At 38.0% G+C, this 24744-nt stretch overlaps 1 protein-coding gene across 1 annotated transcript in view; it reads left to right on the top strand.

Moving 5' to 3' along the window:
* The window catches only part of LOC118278505 (exportin-7-B), a 37796-nt gene extending 22871 nt beyond the window's left edge, over window positions 1-14925 (top strand). Inside the window, exons 15-24 of the mRNA XM_050703834.1 lie at window positions 471-621; window positions 4210-4369; window positions 5037-5227; window positions 5714-5843; window positions 6422-6503; window positions 7043-7181; window positions 10525-10602; window positions 11654-11760; window positions 12999-13213; window positions 14529-14925. Coding sequence (XP_050559791.1) covers window positions 471-621; window positions 4210-4369; window positions 5037-5227; window positions 5714-5843; window positions 6422-6503; window positions 7043-7181; window positions 10525-10602; window positions 11654-11760; window positions 12999-13213; window positions 14529-14631 — 1356 coding nt within the window. The 3' untranslated portion in view covers window positions 14632-14925. The remainder of the gene's footprint in view (window positions 1-470; window positions 622-4209; window positions 4370-5036; window positions 5228-5713; window positions 5844-6421; window positions 6504-7042; window positions 7182-10524; window positions 10603-11653; window positions 11761-12998; window positions 13214-14528) is intronic.
* Window positions 14926-24744: the final 9819 nt, after the last annotated feature.

Below are 24744 nucleotides of genomic sequence, written 5' to 3'. Positions count from 1 at the left end.
TTTGTTTATAATGTCGGAAACAGAAACAAAACGAAATGATTCACATGCACGTAGAACTTAGTCGCTGCGTTACACCGCACCGCTGCGCGTTCGCTACGAAATCGTCCACGTAGGACGTAGCGTCAGCAATTAATCCGCATTAATTGATGCAGATGTATGTGTATAACATGCATATTATGCATACTAGTTTTTTAAAAACTTATTTAGCTTAAGTATTTTGTGTGAATACGATGCTTTTTTTATCTATCTATTTTAAATAAATTGGAGGGTTTAATCACGCAGTGATTATATCACCCTAATAGGACCCGTAACAAAATATACACATTAACATAAAAGATCTTAATATCTATTAACAAAAGAATTTTTAACTAATAAATACAATTTAACACGATGTTATGTTGCCAATTTTTATTAATTTATCGTTAACTTCCTTTATTTAATATAATTAAATCATTACCCCCCCCCTCCAGGCGGAGCACTTCCCGTTCCTGGGTATAGCGGGGGTGGGCGCGGCGGAGATGCGCTGCCGCAGCATGCTGTACACGGCGCTGGGCCGCCTGCTCATGGTCGACCTGGGCGAGGACGAGGACCGGTTCCTCGCCTTCATGATGCCGCTTACTGGTACGTATATATACATACTCATATATTACAGTTTTGTAGACCTCTAACCGCCGTACTCAGAGTCATTTAACCCGTTGTCTGTCGGAACGCAGATCTACGCGAGACACAATGTGTTTTCTATTGTGTCTTATATACCGACAGACAAGTGGTTAATGGATACTTAACTCAGTCCTTAGCAATTGTTTTCGGTACAAAATCGTGACTAGGCAATAGTTTAGGTAATCATTAAATGTGTCTGAGCGCGGCAGTAAGGTATTTAGGAGTATTTGTCTCCTACAAATAAAAAATTGAGTTCGGAGATTCATCCCTCGTAAACGCACTTGTAACGCCTCTGGTGTTGCGGGATATCTATGGACAGCGCCAATTGTTTACTATCTGGTGATCCGTCTGCTCGTTTACAGTACTGTGCTAAAAAATCTTTAACATAGTTTATTTTTTTCTGCACAGAACAATTTAATGGAAATCAAAACTATTTTCTTCTCGTTTTGTTCTCATCTGTTAGTTGAAGTCCAGGTAAGTCAAAGTCAAAGTCAAAGCATTTATTTCAATTAATCCTAAATTAGGCACTTTTGAAACGTCAAATTGAATTGTCCGTCAGTCTGTCTGTCAGTGAAGCTAGGCGCTCGTTCCAAAGTGTTGCTTCGAATGGAGAAGAACGAGCAAGAAACTCCATTTTTACTCTTTTCAAAAAATGTTTTTTACAATATCTCTGATACATTATTTGATCATTTACCTATTGTCTATATATGTAGGAACAATGTAACGACAATACGACGTCAAAACTATGGGACAATAAAACCAATTTGTAAAGAATATAAATTAAAAAAGCGGGTTGTTTCAAACATAGTGCCCACATATGTACACTTACAATTTTGAAATAATGCTTCTATACAAATAAAAAATAATCTTTAATTTAATTTTTCAAATAAAAAAATAATAAATAACTGCTTGATGCCACAGGATCCCTAGACTACATTGGAATAAATTACTACTTTAATTTAACGTGTAACTAGTGATCGTCTTAGAGCATTGTCTAGTGTGAGCGAGTGTCCAGTGGAGCCGGACCAACATGCTGCCACACATTTTTATCTTCAATATAATCTGACAGTTTATAATATGCCTGTTTACACAGTTCACGCTTTATACAAGATTTAAATTTTTTCTCGTTCAGATTCAGTATGGTGGTTGGTAGTTTATTGTAACACTTAACACAAAATCCCATGAAGGATTTCTGCACTTTGGACAATCGGAATTGCGGTATAGCTAACTTATTTTTACCTCTCGTATTAAAATTGTGTCTGTCGCTTCTTTTTTCAAACAATTGTTGATTTTTTCTCACGTACATAATATTTTCGTAAATGAATTGAGAAGGCACTGTAAGAATGTTTATAGTTTTAAATAGTTCTCTCAAAGATTCGCGACGGGGCAAGTTATATATTGCTCGAATAGCTCGCTTTTGCAAAATAAAAATTGATTCTACATCCGCAGCTCGCCCCCACAGCAAAATGCCGTAAGACATTATGCTGTGAAAATAACTAAAATAAACAAGCCTTGCCGTACCTACGTCCGTTAGCTGCCTAATCTGTCTAACTGCATAAGCAGCTGAGCTTAGTCTCCCCGAAAGTGCTTTTATATGGGGCCCCCATTGCAATCTGTCATCTAATGTGATACCCAAAAATACAGTCTCCTTAACAAATTCCAACTTTTGTCCGTTCAAAGCAACATAACATTCGTTATTTTGTACGTTTGGCAAGCAAAATTTAACACATTTGGTTTTTCTCTCATTAAGCGCCAAGTTATTAATAGTAAACCACTCATAGACTCGAAGAATGGAGCTGTTCACGTCGTCAAAATTATTCGTACGTCGACCTATTTTAAAAATCAGTGATGTATCATCTGCAAACAGAACCATTTTTGGTTCATTTTCGAATATGAGTGGCAAATCGTTTATGTACACTAAAAAGAGGAAAGGACCCAATATTGAACCTTGAGGAACGCCCATTTTTATCTCAGACCCTTGTGAATTAACACCGTTAATATGAACTTTTAGCTGCCTATCTCCTAGATATGATTTCAATAGACGGAGCGCAGTGTTTCTAATCCCGTAATGATTTAATTTCAGCAAAAGTGTCTCGTGGTCAACGCAATCAAATGCTTTTGAGAGGTCACAAAAAACACCTATGGCATCCTGTGCTTCCTCCCAGGCACCAAATATTTCTTTCATTAAACTAACACCGGCGTCAGTTGTACAACGACCTTTAGTGAAACCATACTGCTGATGGTGGAAGATGGAGTTTTTATTAAAATGATGAAGCATCTGAGACAGTATCAACTTTTCAAACACTTTGCTAAGGACCGGCAAAATAGATACAGGCCTATAATTATTAGGTTCTGTGGTTTCACCGCTTTTAAATAGTGGGATAACCTTGCTATATTTCATAAGGTCAGGAAAAACACCGTCATCTATACTTTTATTAAAAATCATAGCCAGATAGGGCGCTATAGTTTGAATAATTGTTTTGCAGACTTTCACTGATAGTCCCCAAAGATCTTCAGTTGATTTTATTTTAATTTCTTTAAAGACCTTTACGATCTCTAGAGGATTCGTATATTGAAAAATAAAGTCATGTTGACATGATTTTACATTTTTTTTAAGCAAACTAGCTGAGAGTGTAGCTGAAGAATTTAAATCTCTAGTTATTTTAATAGGAATATTAGTAAAAAAATTTTCAAACTCCTGTGCTACATCACATTTTGAAGAAATTTGTCCAATTTCAGATCTTAATTTAATTTCTGAATTATGTATTTTTTTCCTACCAGTCTCATTTTGTATAATTTTCCAAGTTGTCTTTATTTTGTCATCAGCTGATTTTATTTTATTGCTGATATAAAGACGTTTTGCGGCTTTGCACACTAATCTAAAAGTCTTTGAGTACGATGTTACATATTGTTGAAAATGGGGGTCGTTATTATATGGTTTCATGCCATAAAGATCAAAAAGTTTATTTCTACTCTTTCGAATACCTACAGTAGCCCAATCGCTAAATACAAATTTGGTATGAATATCTTTATTTTTGAGTGGCAAAATATTGTTAAATTCCTTGTTTAATAGTTCAAAGAAATCGTTGTACAACTTATTCACATTACTAATATCAAATGTTTTTATACTTAATTTACTAGCTAAAGAATTGTTTAATTTCTCCAAATTTCTAAATGTAGTTTGTCTAAATCTTAAATCGTAAGGTTTAGTTCCCTAGACTTCAAGATAACATTAGACGAATCGGTCCAACTAAATTTAAAAACAATTTTAGCGTGATTTAAAGAACAGCAATTGATTTTTATAGATATTCAGTAATCAGATCAGCTGATCTAATATAAACTTCTGGTAGTCTAAAATATACTATTTTTTTTTATTAAACACGCCGGTAATCGAGCAGACGTATTACCTGATGGTAAGCAATCGCCGCCGCCCATGGACACTTGAAACACCAGAGGCTTTACAAGTGCGTTGCCGGCCTTTTGGGAGTTAGGAATTTAAGGGTTGTTGTTTTTCTATACTACTAAAAGACTGTGTTTTTCCTTCACCAGCGGCGTTCGAGAGTATAATAGGGCTGCTGAGCGGCCCCGACTCGACGATGTACAACTCGGAGGACGCCAAGAAGACTCTGATAGGGCTCGCGCGCGACCTGCGCGGGCTCGCCTTCGCGTTCAGCACTAAAACTACGTATATGATGCTTTTTGATTGGATGTGAGTGTTTATTATTACTATTGTATGATAAATGTTTACCACCGTTACTCTTCGCGTGGGTGTGATGTACCCAGACTAAGGGATATTTGACTGAACAATTGCGATCTCTGATAAATGATAAATGGCTCTTTTACACGTCAATCTCTTAAATAACTAGATGACCGTGACGCACTTTAAGTTTTTAAACTGTGATCTTGAACTTGCTTATCAATTGGGCAGTTTAGGATTCTTCAGTAAAAAAATAATTATTTACAATAAAATATAAAAAAAATCACGTATTTTCAGTGACGGATTTGATGATGTACTAAATTTTGGTTTTTTTATAGCTTTTTCGAAAAATAAGTGTGCTATTTGACGTAAAAATCATAGAAGATATAGTTTCGATAAAAGTATTGAATTTGACTAATAGGAAAGTAGCCTATTCTAGAGATTTTGGGATCCGCAGCTGCGGACTACCTAACGGGCAAAAAGCAGGAGTAGGAACGGGGTGGTTTTTAGTCAGTAAGCGTCCGACACTCCCTCTCGCCTCGCCCGGAGCGGGAGACGTCAATAGACGATTTTCCCCCGTCAAAAAAAAATTTTGGGAAACCCCCCCTTATAAATAATATCTACTTATTGCAAAAATTAATATAATTTATGTACTAAGTTTTCTTTATGTCCCCCCCAGTTACCCAGTATACATGAAGGTGTTACTCCGCGGCATCGAGGTGTGGTTCTCGGAGCCGGCGCTGACGACGCCGGTGCTGAAGCTGACGGCCGAGCTCGCCCAGAACAGGAACCAGAGGCTGCACTTCGACGTGTCCTCGCCCAACGGCATACTGCTGTTTCGGGAGCTTTCTAATATTATATGTGCTTATGGTGAGTCTACTTTTTTATATAAGCCGGTAAACGATTAGATGGATCACCTGATGGTAAGCAGTCGCCGCCGCCTATGGACACTAGATGCGTTATAAGTGCGTTGCTCGCCCCCTGGAAGTTAGAATTTAGTTGTTGGGAAATCGAGATTGGGAAGGGGGTAATTGCGCCTCCGGTAACCTCATTCACACAACCGCAAGCGTTGTTTCACGTCGATTTTTTGTGACCGTGTACTTGAGTAAATTGTAATTTTCTTTACTTCTATACTAATACTAATATTATAAAGTTTGTTTGTTTGATTGTTTGTTTGAACGCGCTAAACTCCGGAACTACTGGTCCGATTTGAATAATATTTTTTGTGTTGAATAGTCCATTTATCGAGGAAGGTTATAGGCTATAAAACATTACACTATGACCAATAGCAGCCGCGCGGAAGTAGCTAGTCATTTAATGTAGTATGTCTAATAATTATGTTACTGAACATTCCAGGCAGCAGAATACTAACGATAGACGTGAACAAGAAACAAATGTACGCGATGAAGCTGAAAGGCATATCCTTATGTTTCTCCATACTGAAGGCGGCTCTCTGCGGGAACTATGCTAACTTCGGCGTATTCAGGTAAGTCGCACAAGTGTGTATCTACTAGGTTCGCCCAAATTTCCAGGATAAACAGTAGTTGGTTACTGTATCCTGCAAAATAGCTGATAGCACATACACATACATATATGGTAGAAAAGCACCGTTATCCTCTTTTTCATTGGAGCTGCTGATATATACATATGTGTATGAGGTTTATAAAAGGATCTGCGATCTTTAATGGGACGTACTGTTGTGTTTGAAGATTACAATAGTGAATATAAATTACTGATTATGAGTATTTTTTTTCATACAACTTGAAACTATATGGGTTTGTTATGAAAGAGCTATCTCTTTTACCGTTTTTGTCGCTTCGTCAATGAGAGCAATTGCTATCAATCGTTTGAATTGACGAAGCGACGCATTGTGCTTATTTGCCACTTTACGCAGAGTAGAGTCAATGTTTATTTAACTTCTTTATGTTCTCAAATTGAATTAACTGGTCCACGGTACGAAATTTCTTCACTACTGTAATCTTCAAACACAACACTACCTCCCATTAAAGCCGTGGCAGATACTTTTAGAACACCTTATGTAATGCACAATATTATTGTTTCCAGATTATACGGCGACGAGGCGCTAGACAATGCACTGAATATGTTCGTCAAACTACTACTTAGTATACCGCAGAGCGATCTACTGGTAAGCACAACCTGTATTCACTATTTATAAAATTCTATAATATATAAATAAGTCGGGATTTCCTTCCTGACGCTATAACTACAGAACGCACGACGCGTATTCCACGGTTTTGCATTCATTGGAAAGGTCTCGGGCTCCGTGAGGTTTATAGTAAAGGAAATTCAGGAAAAATTCAAGAGAATAGCAGGTAAACATGAAATTCTTTGGTGGTGAAACTGATTGGTCGCCGGGTTTGCTTTCATTCTTCTCTATTCGAAGCTACATTAGGTAATTGGGCCTCCTAACTCACACAACAAAATACAACGCGAGCGTTATATCACGTCGGTGTACTGTGTCCGTGGTATCATAGGCAATTTAGCTGAGTACTGGCCTTTTTGCGCCGTGAATACTTTTATTTTTATTTTATCAATTATGTATGTTTATTATTTTTGTAATCGGTGCAAATAAACTGTTTTTCTTTCTTTCTTCTTTCTTTCTCTCGAGGTCGAGCCGGTCCATTCACTCCAACAAGTGCTATAATAACCATTATTTCTCCGCAGGACTATCCGAAGCTATCTCAGACGTACTACGTGTTACTGGAGCGACTGGCGCAGGATCACATGCCGTTCTTAGCCTCTCTACAACCTGACGCGACGCTCTACATACTGTGTTCCATCTCCGAGGGACTTACTGCTCTAGGTAATATATATATTGATATATTATGTTGTTTTAAAAACGTTAATATACTTACTAAATTAATTATTGTGTAAACCGATAGGTTTACTCACGTAACTGTTTGGCGAGGAACTCGACTAGTTTCAAGCCATGCTGAAAAGCAGGAGTAGGAAGGGGTGGTTTTACTCAGTAAGAGTCTGACACTCCCTCTCGCCTCGTCCTGGCGGGAGAAGTATTGGATGATTTTCCCCCTCAAAAAAAAGCAGCACTCCGCGACATGTATATGAATGAGCCTCTAGCATGGCTTGAAACTAGTCGAGTTCCTCGTCAAACAGTTACGTGAGTAAGCCTGTAAGAACATAGTGTAATTGCCCAACTATAATAAACATTTTTGTCTCTGTCTACCCCATTAAGAACGTCAAGGCGTGATGTTATTGCTTCTGTAAATAGTACAATATATTTGTTACATACATACATACATAACCTCACGCCTGTCTCCCATTGGGGTCGGCAGAGACAATAGAACAATTCATTCATTCATCTATCACTTCATCTTCATTTCATTAATCTTTTCATGCATGCTTGTTGATTTGTCCTTGCACTTAATAACCGATCTTGATCCAAAAACTCTGAATCGATCCAAAATAAATAGGAATTGCAATCCCGCAGGTCTTTTAAAGGGGGGGGTTATGATATTTTGTTATTCGGAGTTTTATTCATTACAATGACTAAAAATTGGAATTCGTTTTAATAGGAAAATAGTGATTGCACCACCCGCGGATCTGCGTTTTAAAGGTGCGACCATTAATAAGTGACACGAGATCCCGCGGGAATGTTAGTGTGGAGATTGCAAGCCCTATCTGAATTGATCCAAGCTTTCACAGAACCTCCATACAGTTATCTGAAATTTATCTTACACGAAGTAGGTGCTACATAAGCAGAGGCCGAACGCGCTTTCGTTTTTCATTGACGAAGCGACGCATCGTGCGTATATGTGAACCACTTTATACAGAGTAGAGTCAATATTATTTAACTTCTTTATGTTCTCAAATTGCATTAACTGGACCCGGGTACGAAACTTCTTCACTATTGTAATCTTCAAACACAGCACTATCTCCCATTATAGTCGTGGCAGTTACTTTAAGAACACCTTATATATTATTAGTGTTAGTTGTTTTCATAGTTGTATCTACTGTAGATCCTGGCTTACAGGAGTTGCAGCGGTATGGGAGGTTGTGGGGGGCTTGTCCCATTAAATAAATATATATTACTAGCTACTTTCGCGCGGTTTCACCCGCTCTGCTCAGCTCCTATTAATCATAGCGTGATGTTTTATAGCTATAGCCTATAGTTCCTGATGAATGCACTATACAACACGAAAATAATTATTCAAATTGGAACAGTAGTTCCGCGTTCAAACGAACAAACAATCAAACAAACAAACTCTTCAGCTTTATAATATTAGTTAGTATAAAGTTGAAGAGTTTGTTTGTTTATTTGTAAAGATAAGAAAAGTATTCAAAGATTTTGGATTGAGATCGGTTACTAATTATCATTTATTTGGCCTAAAATCATTTACATTTGTTTTTTCAAAATTCAATGTAGGTATGCGTCCGCCTAAAAAGAAACACGTTAGCGAGGACCCAGTGAATAACTTTGTCGTTCCGACACACAAAGTTGAGTATATATATAAAAATATAGGTTCGAGCTAATGTATGGAGAATGCCAAAAAAAATGGAGCAAAAGTCCAGAATTGATTAAAAACAATGTAGGGTAAATTCGCCTGTTCGGGTCCACCTTACGGATCGTCATAAAGTATGTAAGACTAGCTGACCCGGCAAACATGTTTTTCCCACCTTTTAAACCTTCCCTGAATTTCTACAAATAAGTTAAGACCCAAATTTGCCAAATCAGTCTACCCATTCTCAAGTTTTGGAGAGACTAACAAATAGCAATTGATTTTTATATATAGAGATCATACTGAAAACGTCATGAATTCATGATATCTATGATCAAGCAAATGTGTACTAATAATTACAAATTAAGCGGTATAAACTTTAAAGGATTATCTGTAAAATGGACGGGAACAGGCGAACTTACCCTATATAATGTGGGTTTGATTGACTCTGACCCTACGTGTTTGGTCGATTCTGGGTGTTTGGACCTTTGTCCGTAAGGAGAACGGGTGGGTTTGGTCCGAATGGAGTTTGTAACCTTAGTATGAATTTGCTTTACGTTTAAAGCAACCGAAACAAGAGCGCGTTCGGCGCTCTGATTAGCCGGCTTGAAAAAATCAGAGCGCCGAACGCGATTTCGTTTCGATGACTTAATACGTAAAGCAAACTTATACTAAGGGTACTGATGATGAAACCTAGTTCTTAAAATTAAACTAGTATACTTTAAATACATTTTTAACGTGATTCAGTAACAAACATATACACAAACTTTCGTATTTTTATCACACGAAAACTCGGATGAAGTCACGTAATATCTAAAACAGCCAGTCACTCCTACCCCATTAACTAAAATTCATATAAGGTCTTGAAATCATCATCCATTTCACCCCATTTGGACCAAAGTTCCCATACTGGACCAAAGTTCATATAAGGTCTCTGAAATCTCATTTTCATTTCATTTCACATTGCACGCATGTCTGAGCTTACCCCCCTTTTTTATTTTAGCTTTTTCCGTTTGTTTGTTTGGGTTTAGTAATTAGAATTTTACCCGAGGTTGCTTTACGTTGAACGAAAACAAAACGAGAGCGCGTTCGGCGCTCTGATTGGTTGGTTCATTCGCGACGGCCAATCAGAGCGGCAATCGCGTTCTCGTTTCGTTTGCGTCTCGACTCCAATTGATCGCAACGTTATTTCTTATACCTTCCTCGATAAAGTCCATGTCGCGTCATTTGACGAATGCATGCATACTGCACAAACAATAGGTTATTATAGGCGGCCTGCAAAAAACAAATGCTTGCTTCTTGCTTACAAGAAAATAACTGCTTATCGTTTCTGAAGGAATTCGTGAAATGACGCAACCTGGACAGTTACCCTAACGCGTTCGAACTCCTCAACGAGCCATCAGACCACCACAGATGGGGCCCAGTAGGGCTGATGCCTGGACGCCTACTCTAATTCAACGAAAAGCAGGAGTAGGAACGGGGTGGTTCTTAGTCAATGAGAGTCTAATACTTCCTCTCGCCTCGCCCAAGGGTTTACGGGGCCGGCTAAGCCATTGTAAATCCCCTCCCTCTCGCCTCAATAATTCGAACTACCAAACAGACAAACAAACTCTAGCTTTAATAATTTATTTATTAAGTAAGTATATACAGATATATTAGTTATTTGATAATGTAATGTCTTATATACAGATACGAGCGTATGTACGGGGTGCTGCGCCACATTAGACCATATAGTCACCTACCTGTTCAAACAGCTGGTGCAGAAATGTAAGTATTTTTTTATTATTATTATAAGTTCATTTATTTATTTCTTATACTTGTTTAATACATTTTTAAATATTTAAATAAAAAGAAAAACCAATTATAAATATAAAAAGCAATAGCCCACCAGTAGGTAACGGGTTAAATTCGAGCTACCAGCGGTCAGGGCTCAGGAGAGAGGAATTTCCGAACAATACGCGCCGTGTCCAGAAGTATTGCTTTCTGCATCAGGCCCTTAATCCAACCATATAACGTTAGCCTACTTAGGTGTTCGTCAAGGCTTTTGGCTATGAGGCTATTGGTAGATATTATTATTGTTTATTCTCTTCAATTCTGCGTTTTCCCAACCTATGGTCCGATGACCCCTGGATATCCACGAGCCAGCCATACATAAATCGCTCATTAAATGTAAAATGGATAATCAGAAAACCAGTTTTATAAGAAAAAAATGTAATCGAAGCACACGATATTGGCTATTCAAATTTTGTTTTGGCTCTCCTGTAAAAAGAAATAATATTTTGAATGAGGCGTCCCTTTAGTATTTAATGAGCGGAATGCATAATTTCAGTGAAGGTATTAGGCGGAGCTTAGTAAATTATTTGCAAGGGGGAATAGATGTAGAGGGTGGGTAAATAGAAATTGGGAAACTGAGTGTTAATAATTACCCATGAATTTATTTATTTATTTATTATTAACATGTTAACACGGTTTAACGAACCAAGTACATTAACACATACAAAATATAGAATTATAAAAAAAAATTGAAATAAAAGGAAGAAAGACATAAAAAATTACATCACAATAAAATTGCATGCGATTTAAGAATCCGGAACTGCGGACTACCTAGCGGGTTTACCGGGGCTCCGGCTCGAAAAGCAGAAGTAGGAACGGGGTGGTTTTTATTCAGCAAGAGTCTGACACTCCCTCTAGCCTCGTTCAAGGCGGGAGAAATAATTGGATTTTCCCTTTTAAAAAAGCCCCGTTTTAATATTTTCCATTTAAAATTTCTTCCCCCTTTACTACTGATACTACATAAGTATACATTTTGCCCCCGCAGCTAGCAACAAGGTACCGAACCCCCGGCAGCCGCCCCCCGAGACGAGCAACATGTTCATAGAGGTGCTACAGCGACGTCCCGAGATCATGCAACAGTTGCTCGCTACGGTATGTAACACATCAAATAATAAAAGATTGACGCCCGAATACTCAAACGCTACTCAATTTTAAGTTGTACTTAAATATCGTGCTATCTCTGTCATTTTATAAAGAATTTATAGTGACAGAACTACATTTGAGAGCGTCTTAAAATTGAGTGGCGTTTGAGTATTCGGGTATGAGACTCTAAACTATAGAAATTTATTTATTTTAAGAATTAATTCACAATGAAATTGCCCTATAATTATATCAAATCAAACGTAGAAGAAGAAACCTATATTATTGTCAATGCAGAAATATGTGTCTGCGCGTATTGCTATTACTACTAAGCGCTAAGCATGACTGCGTTCCTTCCAATTCCAACAGTAACATTAGCCGTTAACTTTATAAGTGTGGGAGAGCCATGCTTCGGCACGAATGGGCCGGCTCGACCGGAGTGATACCACGGCCGAGCAGAAACCGACGTGAAACAACGCTTGCGTTGTGTCACGCTGTGTGAGTGAGGTTACTGGAGGCCCAATTACCCCATCTTCCCGATCCTCGATTCCCCAACAACCCTTAAATTCTTAACCCCCAAAAAGCTGGCAACGCACTTGTAACGCCTCTGGTGTTTCAAGTGTCCATGGGCGGCGGCGATTGCTTCCCATCAGGTGATCCGCCTGCTGATTTACCGGCTTATTGAATAAAAAAAACTATATCCATGAGAGGTGTCTTCTCTCACCCACTCCATTATAGACTTTATTTCCGATGTTTAGAGACTACCTTTTTATGGTATAAGCCGGTAAATGAACAGATGGATTGCCTGATGGTAAGCAATCGCCGCCGCGCATGGATTCTTGAAACACTAATGGGCGTTAAAGTGCTTGCCGACCGTTTGGGTTTTAGGAATGTAAGGGTTGTTGGGAATCTGGGATTGGGAAGAATGGGAAAAGTTTAGACGAGTAACTATGGATCCATTAACAAGTTTTCACGAGTCACAATCGATTAATCACGCATAGGCGGCGTCGATTGCTTACCATCAGGTGATCCGTCTGCTCGTTTATCGGCTTATACCATAAAAAATTTGCTTTCCTAAGGCTTTGTTGTATTTTTCACATAACATTAACATTAAGCATTAATAACAATTACCTTTAATGCATTTTTACTTGATAATTCAATTAATTCAGTCTTTAATATTGCGAATTATATTTTTTGTCATGTTACTTTTTATTGTGAAACAATGAACAATACCCTCTTTGCCCCCGCAGGTCCTAAACGTGATAATGTTCGAAGACTGCTGCAACCAGTGGTCGATGTCGCGGCCCCTGCTGGGCCTGATCCTGCTGAACGAGGAGCAGTTCTCCCGCATCCGCCAGGACATGATCGCGCAGCAGCCGCGAGACAAGCAGCAGCAGCTGGCGCACTGGTTCAACGGGCTCATGGCAGGCATTGAGCCCAATCTGTTGACTAAGAATAGGGATAGGTGAGCATATTATATTTCACTAGCTACTTCCGCGCGGTTTCACCCGCTCTGCTTGGCTCCTATTGGTCATAGCGTGATGTTTTATAGCCTATAGCCTTCCTCAATAAATGCACTATACAACACAAAAAGAATTATTCAAATCGGACCAGTGGTGCTGGAGATTAGCGCGTTCAAACAAACAAACAAACAAACTCTTCAGCTTTATAATATTAGTATAGATTAACCGCCGTGGTTCAACGGGCTCATGGCAGGCATCGAACCCAATCTGTTGACTAAGAATAGGGATAGGTGAGCATATATTCCTAAGTCTACAGTACTCTCAACGGATCTTGGCAGGTCTGAACTACGGCAATAAGTGTAAAGGGTCAATTGTATTTAGAAATGGTCAATCTCTAGCCTAGATCGTCGCCCCCCGCATCTCGCGTCATGCCACCATTTGGTTCTAAAAACTACTTATTGCACAGCCAAGATCCGTTGAGAGTACTGTACCTATTATTGGAAGCAAGTATAACAGCTTACACATAGGACCCATTTAGTTTTAAGTAAAACTAGTTACTTTCGCGCGGTTTCACCCGCTCTGCTTGGCTCATTTTGGTTATAGCGTGATGTTTTATAGCCTATAACCTTTCTCGATAAAAGCACTACCCAACACAAAAATAATTATTCAAATCGGACCATTAGTTCCGGAGATTAGCGCGTTCTAACAAACAAACAAACTCTTCAGCTTTATAATATTAGTATAGATTGTGGTGCTTGGCGACTGGGCTCTAATCAGTTGCAGTCAAGCTTTTGTGCCTCAGCAAGTCTTAAGCCATATAATTTCCTTTAAACCGAGGGAAGTAAACTATCGACTTCTTTGTCTTACTCTAATAACATCTTTTGATTTCCGTCTTGTTTGGATCCCTTGTCTTGCTAGTTTACCTTGGGACTGGCTCGAAAAGCGGTGTTTTCCTGGTCTTTTATCTACTGTAGAGTCTGGCTTACGGGGCTTGTCCCGCCCAATAATGACTAACGATGAAGGAAAACATTGCGATGAAACCTCACTCAAATTTTAAAGTTTGAAATCGAAACCCGCATTGAAAGCATTGTGATATCTCAAATATCTGTGTGAAAAGTCTCGGTCAGCAGTGCTTCCACTTATTCGAAGCTCTTTTTACCTTTTCTCTTAAAAATACTATTTTCGGAGCTGTGGACTGCCCACTTACCCTATGACTGACAAAATATTTATTTCTCATCTCGTAAAGGCGGGTATATTGGTTTATATTGTTAACTAAAAAAAAAAAACTAAATGACTATTTATCTCTTTTCTTCACAGATTCACCCAAAACCTATCGATGTTCCGTCGAGACATCAACGACTTACTAAAGGGCGCGGCCGGAGTGAGCGGGGGTAACGTCAGCGACATGATGACGTCATAACTCAGTACTAGGCCTCTAGAGGTAGGACAGAGACAGCGATACACAGTAGAGGGAGATAGGAGATACATACACGCTACTCACATAGATAGATATCCATCATGTAATAGGAATGAATAAAATTTCTAGTTATTTTGTTTTATGAGATATGTGTTTTTAAATGAAATGTTACGAGTATGCTCGACTGGTTTCGAGGTAATACCGGGACTCATATACATAAAATGTTTCGTTACTGTAAAATGTTTCTAAAATTGTATTTCATGAAACTGGATTTCCATTAGGTGCTTTTCAAACAAGAAATGTGCTATGCTACGTTGCTGTGGATGCGTTTGGCTTCCACCAACCATATTCATTGTTACACTAGTTTAGCACTGGTGGAAACGGATTCAGCTAAGATATGTTTTTTATATGGATAAAATGGCTTCGCTACTATCATATCGAGCTGCGCATCTTTCTCGCACAGCTACAAGCTACTGGTCACATAGTTTCACAGCTTAACTATTACATCTTCGAAGCATAGCTACATAACACATCTCTGGTGAAAAAGCACCCTTAAGATGGACATAGAAAAACAAAACGTCAATATCCCTAAGATTATCCAACAAATTAACCAAGATTATCAAAGCTAGTTGAGTGAGCTAGAACAACAAACATACATACATTCACAATAATATTTCTTTATTATAACATACTAGCGACCCGCCCCAGCTTCGCATGGGTGGTATACATATAAACCTTCCTCTTGAATCACTCTATCTATTAAAAAACCGCATCAAAATCCGTTGCGTAGTTTTAAAGATTTAAGCATACAAAGGGACATAGGGACAGAGAAAGCGACTTTGTTTTATACTATGTAGTGATAGATAAAATAATTCTGTTATTGTTAAAAGTAAAAAACCCTTTACTGTATCGCTGTTTCATGAAATATTACTTTTTATGTGTATTGTGAATTTGTAGACATTTATTATTATGTATATATAAATATAGATACTTCTAGTAAAATGTTTAAGTATAAATACATGTTTTTTAATTCACTCTCGATAATTATCGACCCCCGTTTCGCCACGAAAACGGACGACCTCATTCGAAAAGCAATATTAGTGAAAATTTCAATTTTTAAATTCACAGTACATATAGAAGCGTACGTGTTAATCTTAAAAGGAAATTAAATAAAATTTACTATTATGAATAATTATTATATAAAAAATTAAATATTAAATTAAATAATAATTGAGAAAAAAAAGAAAACCTTTAGCTCAGAAACGTTTTTAAAAATATCACAATTTCAAAGATTTAATACGATACATACATTCATTCGTGTTTTAGTATTTCCTTTTTTTTAATTAGGTTTTTTTTTAATGTAAGATCCTTGTTTTATTAATGGAAGGCATTTTGTTTAGAAAAAAGCTTTAGAAAGAAACGATTGACATCAAAATTAATCGATTTATTTAGTTTAAATCGATGTGTAATGCTGGCAAAAAAGGGCCCACGATATACGATGATACCACGGCCTCACAGAAACAGACTACGACCAACCGAATATTTGGCTCAAATAACAATATTTTGTAAAATGTCTTCCATTAATTTTCTTGTATCTTCTATATTTTATAGTTGACTAGTTAAATATTACATAAAATACATAGTTTCGAAAAACATAACCCTCTTTCTGGCGCAGTTGGGTAAATATACATAGGCTCACCCCCTATTACATGGGACTTATAACACAAATGGTGAAAAGTGGGTGTACCTCTTTGGTGATAGTGGTGGCGTGATTTTGTCCTAAAAATTGAAATTGTGCCCGGTATATGGCAATAGGCTCACTCCTATAAGCAAAAACATAAAAATATGTGTCATTTAATGGTTACTTAAACTATTCTTTAGTAACGATTTTGTATAGAAAACAATTGCTAAGGACTGGGTTACGTAACCATTAAATGGCTCTGATGGTGAAACAAAAAGGGCGTAGTTTTAGAAATGATATATAATAAAAAAAACCAGTGGGAGAGCCATGCTTCGGCACGAATGGGCCGGCTCGACCGGAGTGATACCACGGCCGAGCAGAAAACCGACGTGAAACAACGCTTGCGTTGTGTGAGGTTACCGGACGCGCAATCTCCTTCCGTAAAGGTCGGCAACGCACTAGTAACGCCTCTGGTGTTTCGGGTGTCAATGGGCAGCGGTGATTGCTTAACATCAGGTGATCCGTCTGTTTACCGACGTATCGTAAAGAAATCTTATCTATAAATTGAATATTGTGGTCGGTGTAAACCTATTTCTGTACACTAGTATAAATATTAAAGACTAACTTCTGCCAGTGGCTTTTGCTCGCATTTTCGTGGGATCAAAGGTAGCCTATGTGTTATTCCACACAATAATCTACTCCTGTTTCAAATTTCATCCCGTTCCCTTCTGCCTTTCACATTTATAAATATTTTTGTGTAATATTTGACTAGTCAAGCAATTCTTTTTGTTTTTTTTTTATTACAATTATAACTAGTAATTATTATTAAATAAATAATAAATAATTTACTTTTAAAAACATTATTACTGCTGTGGTTAAGTTCTTCGTGATTTTTTCGTTAAGAAATCGTTGTTTGTAATGTTATAATGTAAGGATGTGGACGTTGTGTCGCGTACGGACTGCTGGGCTTTAAGGCCACTGCTGGACATGGCGTTTTCTGGCCCATTTTATCTCATACCAGTTTTAATTTTTTGTCCAACAATTTTTGTCCACTGCTGGACATAATTAAGAAAATTTGTTTTTTATTAAAACTTGCCTTATTACATGGTTTTATCGTTTGTCCAACAGTGGGATTGAAGCCCAGCAACTGCATCCGCTTCACAACGATTAAAGTATTCATGTCAGATAATATTTTTTTTTGTGTTGTGCAAACGAAACATGTTCCTTATTTTTTTAATTAATTTTCCGATTAGCTGTGTTCATAGTTCCGTATATTTACTATACATATTGATTGTAGTTACTTGCCGAGGTACGGTTTTGGATGGGTGACCGTTCCTAACATCTTGAAGCTTCTTCGAGCTTCTACATGAGAGGGTTTGCGGTTATCTCCACGCTTGGTGAAGAGGGTTGGAGATCGCAGTTTAAAAGGTTCTGGTTTGTCAGAGGTGTTAGTACTTTACGTTTATAGGACCTAATCGAAACAAGAGCGCGTTCGGCGCGTTTTGATTGGTTAGTTTATTCGAGCCGGCCAATCAGTGCGTTTTCGTTCAACGTAAAGCAAACTCATACAAAGGGCACATATCTCATATGTTTAGTTCCTTCGTCGGGTCTTACGATACCCACAGAAAGAGTAAGGGTGGTGATAATGTATGTGACGTGTCTATTCACTCATTTTACTTGCATTTAAACCATATTTAAGAGTAGTTTTAAAATTTTATTGTAAGTTTCGTGAGACATACTAAATTAATTACAATGTTATCGGCTTACTCTCGTAACTATTTGACGAGGAACTCGACTAGTTTCAAGCCATGCTAGAGGCTCATTTTACAGTAGCAGCGCGACAATAGCTGCGTCGTGTGTCGCGGAATGCTGCTCATGAATATGAGCCTCTAGCATGGCTTGGAACTAGTCGAGTTCCTCGTCAAACAGTTACGTGGGTAAGCCGATAACATAATAATTAATTTAGTTTTAAAATGTTATGCATTGCCACCCATCTCAAAACCAACCTCGGTGAGCATAGCTTAACCTGTTATACATCGATGTTATAGTAAATATATACAATTATGTGTATGTTATATGACAGTTGTATGTTAAAATTATTTAAATGAATGCATGCGCTCCGATAGTTTAAAAGTTAAATAATGGATTCTGTATTTTTAAATTATATTTATATATTTTGAAAAGTGTTATATATTATATTGTATTGTATTATGTATAAATCGTAATTATATATTATATTTTTGTTGACTGTCGAGCTTTGGGTGTTAATTTCGATTCCTGAGTCGATAAATACGGTGACTGGTAATTAGTGAACGATATTTAAACACGTGATTGTACTCATGATTATAAACAATTTCCCAAAGAAACTATTTTTGTATACTCATTAGTTTTATTTTTATCACAATAACAAAACTACTGAAAATTCAGGACATATAAAATCGTTAAGTTTTTAAACTGACATGGTCACTAACACTAACATTAGCACTTAAAACTCACTTCATCCGTGAACATGGCGCTTGCAACAGTGCCGAAATATCGGAAACTCATAGACATAGAAAAACATGGTAAATATCCCGTTTCAAGTTCTAACACTAGTCATATAAAATCGTAATTCTTTACTGCAGGATTCGTAATTAAAACCTATTGCTATATGGGTAACTGTCCATGTCGCGACATTTGACGAATGCATGCATTCTTTAAAAACCATAGACGACCTACGAATAACAAATGCTACTTGCATCTTGTTCACGAAACAGCAACGTTAGATACGCCTATCACATTTGACGAATACGTGCGTTTGTCAGATGACGCAACTTAGATAGTATGCCTAAAGGTATGTGTCCACAGGCTCGCATAGTACGCATCGCACGCAACGGATTTTAGTTTGTCTTGTATAGAAACTCATACAACTGCGTCCACTGATCCGCATCGTACGGACCGCATCATCGGCAATGCCTACATGCGATGCGTACTGATGACGTCATACGGAATGCGTACGTTGCGTCCCTGTGGACGCTTACCATGAGTCATCAACAAATACATAATATATATTTATATCTTAACTACCTATCACCCTACATGTGTTTCAATAATATAAACATATTAAATAATATACAAAAGAATATATAGGAACCTAGCTTTGAAACATGTATCGGCAAGCGCAGCGTAAGACGTCTACACATAAGGTGGACAGATGACCTGAGAGATTACTAACCGCCGTACTCAGAGCAGTGCCGGCGTAAGGGCCACTGATACCTCGGGCGAAAATATTGTGGTGCCCACTTGAGTCAAGTGGGCACCAGTATTGCACCAATCGTAGTCGAGGAGCGACTCTAACAATATCGTCGACCACAAACCCTTAAAAAATCCATCTAAATAAAATCTCAATAAAAAATAAGCTTATGCACAGAGCGTAGAGCACAGTTCTGAGGGTTTGCACCAGGAGAGGCAAGAGACTCCAACTTCAGACCTTGGCGCCCCCCCAATATTAGTCGCCCTGGGCCATCGCCCCATCACGCCCCCCCCCCCCCCTAACGCTGGCACTGACTCAGAGTTATTTAATGTTTACTTATCCCAACAGTCCTTAGCAACTGATTTTGGAACAAAATTCTTACTAAGGAATGGTTTAAGTAATCATTAAATGTCTCTGAGTGCGGCAGTTAGTACGAGTTTGTTTTTTAGGTTTATAACGAGATGGAAACGAGAGCGCGTTCGACACTCTGGTTCAGATTTATCAGAGAGCGCTGTTGATTGGTATCTCTATATTCATTTTTTAACACCTAAAAGGGGTAGCATGGTTCCTATATTCCTTGTATTAAAATAATTCTGTTTCTATTAAATGTCTGACATTCCATTAAATATATGTATTGTATATTTTGAAAATATGTATGTATGTATGTTTAAAATCGTCATTAAAATTCGCTTTGTTTTGCCGATCTCCCTTCTAGAAAACTAAGTCCTATTTTATTAGCGATACCAGTCGCACTAGTAGGTCGCGCAACCAATAAAAATGTATACAATAGGGATGATGACGGGGTATGAAAATTAAAAATCTATTTAATACGCCAGTTAGGTAATGAAAAAATATTAGACACGTATTTTTTAATTTGTCATATAAGAAAATAAAAAATACGTGTGTAATGTTTTAAAATAATCTACAAGACGGACATTAAGATAAAAATCAGTCCCTATTGTATGGAGGGTATCTCATCTGGTGGCAACATGGTTGCGCAACTAAATAGTTGCTGGCGACCGAGTCAACTCTAGTGTCCTACTCTGGTGTCTCCCTGTAGACACTACGGCTGAAAGAGTTTTTACATAACCTCCTTAATGTCATTCAGACTTAGACTGGACGGACTAGCGCTTAACTGGCATTTGGCTAGAGGCTCAGTAGGTATTTCCGAACCGATACGACCTTCAAACCTTCAAGAAAAGAGCGTATTCCTTTTTAAAAGGCTCGCAACGCACCTGTGACTACTCTGTTCGACGCAAACCGCTTACAATCAGGTGACGCATCTGCTCGTTTGCTATTCCTTAAAAAAGTACTAAAGTTCTAATTATATGTCCATTGACGGTACTTCATTATCAAATGAGTATCGCCTGTCAAATGTTTCTCGTCTGCCTAAAAAACTTCTTTTCACTGCTACTCCGTCCCTGACTGCCACTTTATACTCTGTCTGCTCTTTAACCTCCAATTGTCACCAATCAGTCGTTAATGTCAACTAGTCTGATCTTCTATGTCAAATAAAGTATCGAATACTCATGAAACAGAAATTACTACGTCGTGTCGGGCAAGTTCTTCACGAATATTAATTCCCAATGTTAAATATATAGACAGATAGACAGATGGTCTAGTCAAATTTTCTTCTTTTTGTTTATAATAAACATCAAATCCTTGTTATCATTAAACTCGACTGGTTTCGAGCTACAATTGGGACTCATAATAATAGTCAAATTTCATTACATGCTATGTTGTCTTAATTTCGTTACACCTTATAAAGATTGTTTTTAAAACGGACTAGCTTTTGGCCTATGGCTTCAGTCGTGTAGAATTTAGAAGTTTTTCACTCGAGTAACTCCTGATCGAGTAGGAATATCGCAATAAACAGTAACCTATTATTATTAAATACATACTAGCCGCCCCAGCTTCGCATGGGTGCAATCGTGATATATTATGCATGTATCATACATATAAACTTTCCTCTTGAATCACTCTATCTATTAAAAAAAACCGCATCAAAATCCGTTGCGTAGTTTTAAATATTTAAGCATACAAAGGGACATAGGGACAGAGAAAGCGACTTTGTTTTATACTATGTAGTAATATATACATCACATCAACAGTCTATACGTAAAATTGGCTATGTTATATTATAATTTTATTATTATATATTTTTTTATTATAACTTTCGTGAGACATACTAAATTAATTATTATGTTATCGGCTTACTCACGTAACTGTTTGACGAGGAACTTAAATGCTGATCATGAATATGAGTCTATAGCGTGGCTTGACCGGAGCTACGGACTACCTAGCGGGTTACCGGGGCTCTGGCTCGAAAAGCAGGACTAAGAACGGGGTGGTTTATAGTCAGTAAGAGTCTTGACACTCTCTCTCCCCTCACCCAAGGTGGGAGAAATCATAGAATGAGTTAATTTAGTATGTCTCGCGATAGTTATTATAAAGATAAAGATTATTACTTAGTTTAAGTAAAAGAATATTCATGTTTTTCAAAGAAACGCCCAGAGAATGTGCTGGGTACTAACTTAGCCGTGTAGCATGTAACTTATCAGATACAGTATCGAGTGCAAGAGGGAAGGAGCTATACAACCTACATAGCTCCGTCACTCTTGCACTGCTCAATGAACGACCATTCTGACACAATTGTGATAGCAGACTAACGCCTGAATACCCAAACGCTACTCAATTTTAAGTTGTACTTAAATGTAGTGCTATCTCTGTCATATTATAAAGAATTGATAGTGACAGAACTATGTTTGAGAGCGTCTTAAAATTGAGTAGCGTTTGAGTATTCGGGAATAAGTACTACTCGGCGGGTCACTGCGAACGGCTCGCAGCAACGGGCTCGTGCCTAAGTACTCACTGGGGCCTAAAGCCTTGTATTCATGGTAAACATTTGTTTAGCAACACAGTTGAATCAACGTGTTGCGGAGTTGCTGTCAACATGTTGCTGGCAGCACTTCTTGTTGCAGAGTGTGTGTTGATGATTTAAACATAGTTGCTAGCAACATTCTCGCCGCTCACCAACAATGTTTAGCAACTGTTGCTTAACAAATGTTTACCATGAATACGGGGCTTTATTCTGCTATTACAATTGTGTCAGAATGGTCGATCATTGAGCAGTGCAAGAGGGACGGAACTATACAACCTACATAGCTCCGTCCCTCTTGCACTACGTTTGCAGATACGTGGCATATACGGCTGACTGTGTACCCAGCTTATACCCGAATACTCAAACGCTACTCAATTTTAAGACGCTCTCAAATATAGTTCTCTCACTATCAATTCTTTATAAAATGACAGAGATAGCACGATATTTAAGTACAACTTAAAATTGAGTAGCGTTTCAGTATTCGGACGTTAATGTCGTAGTGTCGCTGACGTTTCGGATGGTGGTCGTGAAGGCATATATTTATATAGCGTTAGTTGATTAAGTTTGTACGCATAGCGCGACAGCGCCTGTAAATACATGAAATTGTGATTTGTACAAAGCAAACTGTTGTTTTATTTGTCCTCCCAATCCCCGATTTCCTTACAAGCCTTTGTCAGTGGTGTCTAAATAATCTTAGAAAGTACATATAACTCGGAAAATGACATATTGCTACTTGCCGTTGGTAGGTTTCGGTTTTTTTTTATTTCTAACCCCCAATAGGGCTTTGACATGAATGGGCCGGTTTGACCGGAGTGATACCACGGCCGAACAGAAAACCGACGTGAAGCATCTAAAGCGTTGTGGTTAACCGTGTGAGTGAGGTTACCGAAAGCCTCTTACCAATCTTCCCAATCCCCGATTCCCCAACAACCCATAACTTCCTAACCCCAAAGTGGCGGCAACGCACTTGTAACGCCTCTAGCGTTTCTGGTGTCCATGGGCGGCGGCGATTACTTACCATCAGGTGATACGTCTGCTCGTTTACCGGCTTATACCATAAAAAATACTAGCTTGTCCCAGCGGCTTTGTTTGCGGTCCCTTGGGATAATATAGCCTATATTTTATACCAGACTGCCTCGTTAATCGAGTGGTCACAAGTGCGATGGCCGGGCAAGGGGTCTCGGGTCGGGTAAAGTATTACTGGCATTTTTTCGACTTTTTGAAAATTTCTCAGTAATAGCACGGAGTCGGAATCGTGCCAAGTTCATGGCAATAGCCTCACTCCAAATTACAACTTATAACACAAATGGTGAAAAGTGGGTGACAACTGACAATATTAATATGGGACCTGCAAGTACTGGCATCCGAGCTGGTCACGTCTCCATCTTGGTTCCTCAACCAAACGCCATGAGACATGTCGCCAGGACAAGTCGTTACGAACCGTCGTCGTCGCTGCAGTCAAAATTTCAAAGTACACAAATGAAATACTTATGTTGTAAAATAATTTTATTTTCAATAATTTAACAAACAAATGAGAAAACAAAAGAGAACGTTTTATATTATACAATTCTACATTAATCAGAGGATAAGTTAGGTATGCTAAACTAAAAAAATAGAAGCCTGGAACGATTAGATTTGATCTAGGCACTCATTCCAAGACCTAGTATTTGCATCTTGTATATAGGGTGACTGGTAATTAGTGAACGATATTTAAACACGTGATATGTACAAATCAATGATTACAAATAAGCCTCGTCTCCGCAGGAATTTGTCGAGCGACATCTGTCAAAAATTGCTAAATGTATACTCTATCTAGAGAGCTTCTTATATTTAATACCTAAATATGCGCAGAATAATTTCCAAGGTGACACCAGTTTCGCGGGGTTGGCTAGTACCTAATACTAACTACAAAATATCGTTCTGCACTAGCCAATGGTTGACTGTCAGAAAATGCCTACAGCATTAAGTACATCCAGTTCACAGTCTATCTCTCTATAGTATAAAAAATCAGTTGCTGTTCGTTAGTCTCGCTAAAACTCGATAACGGTTGGACCGATTTGGCAAATTTTGGCCTTGAATTATTTGTAGAAGTCCAGGGAAGGTTTAAAAGGTGAGAAAATAATGTTTAAGGCGGTAAAATTTTTCCGGATTATAAAGATTTTTAGATAAAAATAATTATAAAACAAAATCTACCGTAGATCTAAATACAACAGAATCCAAGATAAGTTTAAAAAAACTCGAAATCTATACAATACAACAAACATCGTCTCAAAATTAAGCAAATCCTTGCATTATATTTGAATAATTCAAATACTAGTTTCA

This window comes from Spodoptera frugiperda, chromosome 24, assembly GCF_023101765.2.
Source record: "Spodoptera frugiperda isolate SF20-4 chromosome 24, AGI-APGP_CSIRO_Sfru_2.0, whole genome shotgun sequence".
NCBI classification, from domain to species: domain Eukaryota; kingdom Metazoa; phylum Arthropoda; class Insecta; order Lepidoptera; family Noctuidae; genus Spodoptera; species Spodoptera frugiperda.
This window is presented reverse-complemented; position numbering and strand designations above follow the sequence as displayed.